This window comes from Cryptomeria japonica, chromosome 6, assembly GCF_030272615.1.
Source record: "Cryptomeria japonica chromosome 6, Sugi_1.0, whole genome shotgun sequence".
Lineage (NCBI taxonomy): Eukaryota > Viridiplantae > Streptophyta > Pinopsida > Cupressales > Cupressaceae > Cryptomeria > Cryptomeria japonica.
In genome coordinates, this window is record NC_081410.1 from 406,824,928 (window position 1) to 406,836,519 (window position 11,592).

General features: G+C 35.8%; 1 protein-coding gene across 1 annotated transcript; it reads left to right on the forward strand.

Moving 5' to 3' along the window:
* The first annotated feature begins 7,648 nt into the window (after positions 1-7,648).
* Positions 7,649-11,141, forward strand: LOC131065816 (uncharacterized). The gene is made up of 4 exons (XM_058000456.1): positions 7,649-7,705; positions 7,817-8,108; positions 8,415-8,709; positions 10,982-11,141. The coding sequence occupies exons 1-4, from the start codon at positions 7,649-7,651 to the stop codon at positions 11,139-11,141; spliced, it is 804 nt and encodes a 267-aa protein (XP_057856439.1).
* The last annotated feature ends 451 nt before the right edge of the window (positions 11,142-11,592 follow it).

Sequence of the window (11,592 nt, forward strand, 5' to 3'; positions counted from 1 at the left end):
GCTCCCCCTAAGCTTTTTTTATGCTTAGTTTGACGGTTCCGATATTTCCACACTAGGTGCAGAAACTGGTTCTTCTTGAAACATTGTTGGTTTCTTCTTCTAGGTTTTGTTCATATTCGCTTGAACAGTGTCAATATCAATCTTTCCTTCCAAAGTGACCGGTATGTCATCCGATATGTTCTTTCTTGATCTGTAGAATCTAGCAATGTGACCCAGTTTGTTGCAATGATAGCAGACCATTCCAGGTTCTCTCCAAGGTCCATTATTCATGTTACCATTCTTCCTCCTACGTGTTGCAGCAGTGTGACCATGATCATGATAGATCAAACAGTTTTCTCTCCATCTAGTTGTCGCTTGATAGCCACCACTTCTTGACTAATGATTGAAGGCATTAAACCGGTTGTGATCCCAGTTCACAAAAGGTTCTGGACGAACTCCTTGAGTTGTCTGAGGATATCTTCCAGTGTTGTTCATAACAGACCTGCATTCAGATGCTCTATGCCCAAACTTGTTGCATGCATAATAGTTACCATTGAATCTATAGGATCTAGGCTTATCATTTAGAAAATAAGGAAAATTATTGTAAGCCTTACTCCTACACACATTGGCAATATGTCCTTCTTTAAGACAGTTAAAGCAAACAGGTTTAAACTTTTGCTTACCTTTATCCTTTGATGTTGGTTGTTTCTTTGATTCTCCAGCATTTGTACCAGAGGTCTCACCTTCCTCATGACCGAAATAACCAAGTCCATCAGTATTCTTGACAGGTTTGGCAGATTCAAGCTTTTGCTCTAGCTTAACAATACTCTTGTTGAACTTAGCAAGTATTTCCTTTGACTCAGAGAGTTCTTTGGAAATAGTAGCATTTGTTTCCATCAGGTTTTCATTCTTAGAGATGGCAATGTTCAGTTCTCCTTGCATGTCTTCCTTTTCCACTTTTCTCGCATGGAGTTGAGCAGTTAGGGCACTGATCTCTTGCTTCAGCTTGGAGTTTTCATTATCTTTGTCTTTGACCAGATCTTCAGCTTTCCTCCGGTTCTCAAGCTCTTGACACATTCGAATAGTCAGTCCTTCCAATTATTTTCTCAAGTTGGAATTGGATTCATTCATCTTTTCTACTTCTTGGATCAAGGCTTCCATGTTCGCTTCATCAGAAGAACTATTTTCAGATAGCTCCATCAACTTTTCAGTATGTTCTCTCCTTTTTGCTTGAGATGCCTTATATTTGACCATAAGATCATCATAGGCTTTCTCAGACTGAGTGAGTCGATGAATAAGTTCCCTCAATGTGTATTTCCCCATATCTCTTTCCAAGTGGTTAAACTTATAGAAAGGTAGGATCTGATACCAATTGATGAATACTAAGAGGGGGGGTGAGTTAGTATGCCAAAAATCACTGTACTTAAACACTTTGCTAGACTAACAGTAAACCGGTAAAACAGTTTAGCAGACAAATCGGTTAGTACACATGCAAACCAAATAGCAAATAATGCATTCACCCACAGAAGCACAAACACCATAACACAAGAGATTTTGACGTGGAAACCCCGATGGGAAAAACCCTGGTGAGATGGAACTCACAAGTAACTATCTGCAGAATAGAAACCAAACTGGTTAAGGTCATACAATGTTCTTTACCAGAACAGATCCTGTTAGGAACCTCAATCTTTGTTAGGAGATAAGTCTGATTAAAGACTACCTTGCTAGAGGATTTTAGATCCACAGATGTGAACCACCTTGTTAGAGGATTTACAAAAGGCTTTTGGGCCTACCCGGTTAAGGGCTTCAGACTTGTCGAAGATGTGAGTAATCAACAAGTGAGTGATCTAGCAAAGAGCACAGATTGCTTGGTTAGATCCTTGATAGCTCGTTCCTAATGAATTCCAACATTACTTCAGTCTTCTACACATTCACACTCTCTCTAACTCATTAACCACCTTAAACCCTAGTGATAACCTAAAACCCTAGACATGATGTCCTTTTAAAGGAATCTGATTTCATGTTGGTCCAATAGGATTACAATACAATTTCCTAGGTTCAATGCATCTAGACATATTTTGTAACACGACACAAAAAGCACCGTCAAAGTGTCGGCACCGTCAAACAATCGGTGGATAGTAACTCATCACAAAATGTCGGTTGGTAACTCATCATAGAGTATTACCGGTTCATACAAAATACCAGTTGCCGATTTGACAAAAATGAAGACTGGGAAATATGTGTTATGCCGCTTTGATCCTTCGTACCACTTGAGATCCTCGAACCGCTTGGGGTCAACATACCGCTTCAGATCGGTAAACACTTTCTGCAAAACACCAATAGTCTAAGGACTATAATGCATCATACCGGTTGGAACAAATACCGATTGAGCTTTAACTTATTCATACAAAAGTGATCTCAATGCAAGTGTGTGTCCATCAATGACAATCACAACTTAATCATCAAAAATGCCAACAATTTCATGCCCTAATTTGTCCCATAGGCTTTTCCTTTAATTGTTTATATATATATATAAACAATTAAATTATATATATATATATATATAATTGTTTATATATATATATATATATATATATATATATATAACAATTGTGCATCTTAGTTTATGTCTGTGGTCATGACTTCAAGTCATGCACCCTAGGCATGCACATGCAAAGGGCAAAGAGCTTTAAGCTCTTTAAAAATTTATTAATTGTAATTTAAATTAACATATATTAATTAAGATTTATTATATAAAAATCTTAATTAATATATGTTAAGTTATAAAAAATAATGAGCTTAAAAGATAATTAATATTTAATATATTTTTTATTAAGATTAATTCTTTAAAAGATCTTAATAAATAAAATATTAAATTATAAAGGGGTTATTGCATAATAAAGAAATAAATTATTTTAACATATAAAATATAAAAAGGAATTGTTTTATGTTTTAAATGTTAAAATAAGTTTATTTCAAATGATTAAGAGGAAAGAATATATGAAGCATGCAAACTTCAGAGGGGCAGATATTAGCTTTGTAAAGGCTATTTTTGGCGACCAGTCATCATGTAGATTTTTCAGAGATAGAGTTGCTTTTCTGAGACTATATTTAGTGGCAGTTCTATTTTCAGTAGGGGGGTTTCTTTTTCATACACTATCAGTGGGAGACCTATTTTTGGCAGCATGGGCTCTTTTTGGCAGGGTTACATGTGAGTTTTTTAGGCTATTTTGGGCAAATTTGCCCAAGGCTTTTTCTCATTTAGTTTTTTCATTTTAGGGTTTTTGAATGAGAATCTTCTATATATTCTTTTCTCCTCCTTTTTTCCCACACACACACATGCACACACACGCACACACACACACACACACACACACACACACACACACACACACACACACACACACACACACACACAGATATATGTGTGTGTGTGTGTGTGTGTGTTTGTGTGTGCGTGTGCGCGTGTGTGTGTGTGTGTGTGTGTGTGTGTGTGTGTGTGTGTGTGTGTGTGTGTGTGTGTGTGTGTGTGTGTGTGTGTGTGTAGTAGAAAAAACATTGTATCTCAGCACTTAGCAGTTTTTCAGTTATTGCAATAGAGTTATATTTTATTCAGTTTTACAATACAGAGTTATTTCCTTATCAGTATTTCTTGCTTTTTCATTGTCAGGTGAGCGATTTGATAGTAATTGTGAATTTTACAATCATTTTCTTTGTCTCGCTTTTGCTTTGTAGAAGTAGGATAATTTAATTACAGATTCAGGTGGTGGGTTGTGTTCATCTGGTTTCAAATTCTTTGCATGTTGTGAAAAATCACTTTTCCTAAATGCAGAAGTTGCATAAATTCAAACCTTTTCATGAAATGTTGATGAATTTCATGATCTAATTGATTCGTGAAGTGTTTTCATTCATTATTGCAGTTGTCATAGTTTTAGTGTAGTAGTTTGAAACTCCATACTCTCAATGTATCACCTCCATTAGGATAGGGTTTTCATCACATGCAAGCCTTTTTACCCTTTTCTCACAAAAAGTTAGTTGTAGGAAATCCATCAAGATAGGAAGTCGACCTAGTCTCCGAAGGTCTACTTTCAATATAGGCAACCCACAGGCCTGAAAATATTCCCATGTTTCACAGGATTGCTAGGTTTCACACCTAGCATTTTCAGGCACAATCCTCTATGACAATATTTTTTGGCACATCCAGTGGGACTCTTTTGAGTTGTTACAACTAAAAAAAGCTCCATTTTTGTTGCTATTTTGGTATTGACAGTAGTATTATAGCCTTTTGCTATTTTATTTATAAGTACCCGGTGACTCTATTTTCTAGTTTTATGTGCAAATAAGTCAGATCACCTATCATTGGTTGAGAAGATGACCATTATCAAGAGGGCTTCGCAAGAGCAGATGACAGACTTCAACTACCATTTTGAGCGAACATGGAATAGAATTCCTATAATGGTAAAACCCTCTACTGAACATGCATTTTTATATTACTTGAGAGCTTTAAATAGTGATATTGTTGTTATGATTCAATCTATGGGTGGGGTTACATTACGAGTAGCTTATGATGTAGCTATTAAAGCATAAAACAACCTTATACAAGCTAGTAAAATTGCCCCTAGGCCTCCTATGCCTATTTTTCCGGATATTCACCCATTGGTGCCTTTACAAGCAGCCCCTTTAGCTACATTACCCGTTGTTCTAGCATTAGGATTCCAATTTTTTTCTCATAATAATGTTGTTACAGTAAATTCAGAACTACAAGAGCTTAAGGGTACCCAAGAAAAGATGGCAAAATTATTGCAGACTGTTAGCAATGATTTAATGAGCCTTAAGAATCATCAAGGTCAAAATTACAGACCTTACCAACTCCAAAATCAGCCTAATAGACCTAATTACCAAGTTGAGCCTCAGAATCAAAGGAGAAACTATAATAACAGGCAAAACCATCAATATAACTACAATACTACCAGCAATTCAAAAGAAATTATGCCTGTTCAGAATAGTTTGGCACAAAATTGGTGTTTTATGTGCCAACAAGCCCATAATCAAACATCCTTCTTGAATGCAATGCATGCACAATCACATGCTTTGATGGTATAGAATAACTCATTGTTTGTTTAGGATGCAGGTGTTATTGAAGAACCGAGAGGTCTTGAGGTTGCTTTAATAAACTGGTAGGGTGAAGAATTTTGTGGTGTTAATCAGGAACAAGTGCAGAATCAGCCTCATGCACCTATTACTATCAATATGAGGTCAAAAAAGTGTGCTATTGACATAGGACAAGCTATAAATCATGAACAAGTTGTAAATCATCAACAACACGCTGGAAATGGTTAGTAGAAAGCTGATAAAGGTCAAAAGCATGGAGACGAAGGAAAATAGCAAGCTTCCACAAGCTAGCAAGATACTAGGGTACCCCACCTGTCCAAAACGTACAGATTTTACCAAGAGGACAGCGTGCAGTAGCAAGACAATAGAAATAACACTTTCAACCTAAACTAGCACAAGCAGAGCCTGTTGTTCCAAAAATATAGCAAAAGTTTAGTAGTCCAACTTTCAATATTATTGAATCTATGAAAAATACCATTGTTTCCATGTCTATGATAGATGCTTTGCACATTACCGGTCAAAAGGACTTGATGCAAGAAGCCTTAGCTAATCTTTCCTTGACCAATGAGCCTCAAAAAGATCAGCCTAAAGTTGTGCTAACCAATGATACTCAAGAAAAAGTAGTCATCCAGCCCAAACAACTAAGCCTCCTGCTTTTTATGTGACCTTAATAGTAGGTCAACATTTAGTTCATAACTGCATGATAAAATCAGGAGCCAACGGTTTTATAATGCATAAAAAACTAGCTGACAAACTCGGTTTGACATATGAACCCATTTCTAGAGGAGTTGTCCAGCTAGATGGTATAATAGTAAAGTCAGTTGGAGTTATCAAGGACCTTGGTCTGACCTTACATGCCTGTGCTAATTTCGTAATCCCACGGGATATCTATATAATTGATCTACCACCATATTTTGCTATCTACCTATCTAGGGATTTCACAACTAAGTTGGGAGGTTACCTTTCCTCTAATAGGTCTCACATGTTCTTTAGAACCAGATATGGCACTAAGGTGACAATCAAATCAGAATCCTTGGCAAATTACCATCTAGAAACATACACACCAAGTCCCATAAATGCAGATCTTCTTGTTCATGAGTATGAAGAAGTACCCGCTATCCAAGATCCGAACACACGTATTGAAGGTATACATGATGTGATCTTAGATGAGTGGGCATATCAAAATATTGAAAAGGATCAGCAACATGGATGAGGTAGGACTTGGTATTTACAAGATCCATGAGGAAGGTGTTGTTGCTCCTAAACTTGAAATAGATGAAAGCCAACAAAACCAATAGTCAGAATAGCAAAAAAATCAAGTTTGACAACTCTACTTTGATGGTTCAAGAGGTAAACTAGGTTCTGAAGGTGGTGTTATGCTTGTTTCACCCGAAGGTATGAAATATTACACTACTTTCAGATTTTCTTTCTGTTGTACCAATAATACAATAGAGTATGAATCATTAGCTGATGGCTTAGAATGGGTTAGGCAGAAAAGGGTTAAGTGTTTGCAAGTTTGTGGTGATAGTGAACTAGTTGTGAACCAAATTAGAAATATCCATGTCACAAAAAATGATGTTTTGAAGATGTACAAACATAGAATTTGGGACTTAATTGAAAATTTTGAAGCTTTTAGCTTGATGTTTGTACCTAGAAATCAGACCAAAGAAGCAAATAGGCTTGCTCCTTTAGGTGCTCAGTTTGATATTCCAAAAGAGTTAGAAAATATTGATAAACAATAGTATGCTAAGGTTGTTGTAAGGACCTCAATTTTGGATAACAATTTTAATTGGCATGTTTTTTACTCAGATGAGCAGATTGCTAACTTCCTAATTGAAGAAGCTGAGTTTTTTATTGGAAATCATCGTAAGTTCAATGAGCAATATGAAAACCAGTTTCTTCAACTGAAAACTAAAAAGTTGCCCAAGGGTTTGGTAACCCTTGAATCAATTTTTAATACAGATGATCAAGTTAGACAGTACAAAGGCAACATGTTTATGAAGGAGGAACACTATGAGCCCATTGAAATATTCAAGGACAAGTTGCTGAAAATTGGCAAGGTATGTACCCCTAAAGAAAAGCATGCTTTTGTATTACTTTGTGAAGAATCCAGTGGTATATTTGCATGGAAATACGAAGACTTGAAAGGATTTTATCCTCATTTAGCTCAACATGCCATAGAACTGGATGATAATGCAAAACCAGCGAGGTAGAAACAAAGGCCTCTTGAGCAAAAAATTAGAGCACCTCATGAAAATAGAATTAAATAAGCTGATTGAAGGAAATATCATATTTCCAATCAAACACACATCCTAGGTGTCCAATCTAGTTCATGTCAGGAAGAAGAATGGTGAAGTCAGACTGTGTGTTGATTTTAGAGACTTGAATAAAGCATCTTTGAAAGACCATTACCCATTGCCCTCAATGGAGAAAATTTTGCAAGTTGTATCAGGTTCAAAGAGATTCTCATTGCTTGATGGTTATTCGGGATATAACCAAATTATGGTCAAAGAAGAGGACCGGTATAAAACAACATTTACCACAAAAGTGGGGTACAATGGCTTACAATAAAATGCCCTTTGGACTGTCCAATGCAGGGGCAACGTTCCAGAAGGCAATGGACATGGCTTTTCAAGGCCTAATAAATAAGTTTGTTTTGGTTTACCTAGATGATGTAACTATTTTTTCTAAAAATGCTAATGAACATCTTGACCATCTCAAATAGGTATTTGAGAGATGCAGGGAGTACAGTGTTTCATTGAATCCCAAAAAGACCATATTTACTATCCATGAAGGAAAATTATTGGGATATATTGTTTCAAAACATGGTATTAGCATTGAGCCAGAAAGGATAACAGTCATACTTGCTTTACCCTTACCTGCACACAAGAAGGGACTTCGGACCTTCATAGGTAGGATTAACTTCACCAGAAGGTTTATTCCTAATATTGCAGCATTAATGCAGCCACTTATAGCCATGCTTAAGAAGAATATTCTTTTTCAGTGGACTAAGGAAGGTAAGAACAGTTTTGAAGAAATAAAAGAGGCAATTGCAGCAGACCCTACTCTCATTAATCCTAATTTTGAGAAATATTTTATCTTATATGCTTTTGGGAGAGAGGATACTATCTCTGGCATGTTGTGTCAATAGAATGATGAAGGCTTAGAACACACAATTGCTTTCTTTAGTCAGATTTTGCATGATTATGAGACTAGGTACTCATTTGTAGAAAAACATGTACTAGCTATTATAAAGAGCCTTAAGAAATTTAGACACATGCTTTCTAACAATAAAATTCAATTGATGGTTTCTCATCCCACAGTGAAAGACTTCTTTCTCAGCAAAGACATAAATGATAAAAGAGAAGGTTGGATCATCAAAGCAATGGAGTATGACATCTCCATTAAGGTAACAAAGTTGGTTAGAGGCAAGGATTTGTGCGAACAGCTTGTTGGAAATGCAAAAGACAGCAAGGAAGAGGAACAACAAGTTGAAATAGTGCTAAATAATGATGAAGAACCCGCTATCCCAGCTATACTAGCAACTTGGAATCAACAGATTGTTGATTATCAGCAAATTGGTGACTGTCTGGAAGGTTTAAACAAATCAAAGAGAAGGTATTTTAGGCTACAAGCCATTCCTTATGCTTTAATAGACGATGTTTTATTCAAAAAAGACTTCAATAATGTATTATTAAGGTGTATAGAACCAGATAATGTTGAAAGAGTTCTCAAAGAATTTCATGAAGGACCTTCAAGAGGTCAATTTGCAGCAAGAACAATAGCTCTAAAAATTATGAGAGATGGTTATTATTGGCCAAATTTTTTTAAGAATGCTCACTCATGGGTGAGAAAATATGAAAAATGATCATTGTTTGTAGGCAAACAGAGGTTTAAATCCTTGCATTTGCAACCAATTGAAGTTGAACAACCCTTTGCAAAGTGGGGGCTTGATTTCATAGGACCTATTAATCAACCTTCTAGTGTAGATCATAAGTAAATTCTTACAACAACTGATTATTTCACAAAGTGAACAGAAGCAGTACCATTAAGAGAAGCTAATGAAACTTTTGTCCTGAACTTCCATCAAGACTTGATATCTAGGTTTGGTACCCCAGACTCAATCATTTATGATAATGCTTTATATTTTACTAGTCTTAGAGTTTCAGACTGGTTAGTCAAGCATAATATATACTTGAATACTTTATCCAATTATTACCCTCGGGGTATGGACATGTTGAATCAACTAATAAGAATTTGATCAACATCATTAAGAGGACTATTGTTGAAAATCAGAGAACTTGGCATGAAAAGCTCAAGTTAGCCCTTTGGGCTAATAGAATTACACCAAAAGGTCAACAGGCAACTCTCCTTATGTTTTAACATATGGAAAAGAGGCCAAATTACGTATCTCAGTTGAATTTCCAACTCTAAACTATGTTAAAGAGGTAGAGTTACTTGAGGAGTAGCCAAATACAGATTAGGCTTGCACAACTTATGGAGCTAGAAGAAACATGAAAAGAAGCACTTAAAAAGTTGGAAGTTCACCATGCTCAGATGAAGAGAACCTTTTATAGAAAAGTTGTACCACACATATTTAATCAAGGTGATCTTGTTTTCAAGTGGGATGAATTAAAAAATAGACTTGGTAGGCATACCAAGTTTGATGCCATGTGGGATGGCCCATATGTTATCACAAAATACAAAGAGAATAATGCATTCTAGCTTGCAAAGTTCAATGGAGAGGTGTTGCCAATCCATGTCAATGAGATTCACCTCAAATAGTGTTATTGAGTACTAACAGTTTGCATATGTACATAGTAGAGTATTTTCAGTTTTAGCTCTTTGATTTCAAAAGTTTGTCAAGCCCAGCTATAAGCTGAGTTGTAGTAGTTTGATTTGAATAAGTGTTATTCAGCACTCTGCAGTTTCAGTTTTCCTATTTTGAGTGTTTTCTTTCAAAATTCAGCAAGTTTCAATCCAATAAGTGATTTGAGCACAATGTTGTTTTTAGTTTTGAATTTCAATTTAGTTTGTTTGCAGTTTTCAATAAGTGTTGATGCATAGTTTGCAGGCTCAGCTGTAGGCAGAGCCAACGTAGTTTAAGTTTCAATTATTTTGGTTTGTTTGAAGTGTTGAGTTGCAATTCTCAATTTTGAAGAAGGCATAAATCACTCATGCCCAATAGATTATACAAGGCTATTGTTTCATTTTGTTTAGCAAACAAACACCCTTGAGAGGTTGCCAAAAATGTTACCAAATTTTACTACACCTAAATTTGGTTGCCTAATGTGGCCTTATACATTGCAGATTAAAAAGGTACACAATTTTTTTTTCAACTTTCATAATCTTTATAGATAAACCTGTATGCCATATAAGTTTCATGTTTCAATTATGCAATTGTTTAAACCAAAAGAGATATACAAAATAGAACATTTGCATGAAATACATTTTTATTTATAAAGATAAACTATTCATGAAATCCCACACAAGTCATGGGAATAGCCAAGAGATACCTTACTGGTCATAGTATAGTAAACACATAATAAATTAGAAGAATATATAAAAGAGAGAGAGAGAGAGAGAGAGAGAGAGAGAGAACCCATCATTGCTTGGATGGGTTGATGAATTCTATTTGGAGTCTTCTAAACAGTCAGATTGGTCCAAGTGCGCCGCTATCCACTCCAAGAGATGACATGAAAAGAGAAAGAGAAAAGATTTACTAGAGCTTTGGGTTACTTATCTCACTCCTACATACATAATGGTATTCTCGATGTGCTTACAGTGCTACATTAGACTCATATTCAGAATAAAAGAATCAACGCAGATAAAGTGCCATGAGACAGCAACAAGTATCATGTTTTATCTAACTTGTTTGTTTCATGTGCAGGAATAGGTTTTCATTTCAGAACTATCAGGTATGTGGGTTAAAATGGGCTCCCACAAGGATTGAGCTCAGCATACCAATTATCACTCATAGGGTGACACTAATCAACTGCCAGACATCGGGTACAATCACATCCACAGTCCCATATATTGTCACTCAATGACAGTATAAACTGTCATCCAGTGGCAGAATATACAACAATGAAAATGGTTGCACTCAATGACAAATAGGTGACTAAATCCATCACATGAGTAACAACAAGCATACAGAGCTTTGAGCTACAAATAATAAATAGAAGAGAGAAGAATATATGTCATGACAATAGACCTGAGCTATCCATATGAGGCATAAATGATGATATTTGAGCCATAGTGAAGAACAAAAGAGATTTATTGCAGTCTAAAATCCTATGAGAAGTCCATAGTAATAGGGACAATCCTAAATCGGTGAGCACAAAGACTCCAAGCCACCACTCAGTACAGAAAAGGTCAATATTATAGTTGTTTGGGTAAAAATGATCATCAAAATCAGAACTAAGAGCAAATCTCTTAAAGGACTATATTGCTATAGTCAAAGACAACGAGTAGCAATGTTATTCACAAGGCTAACAAGAA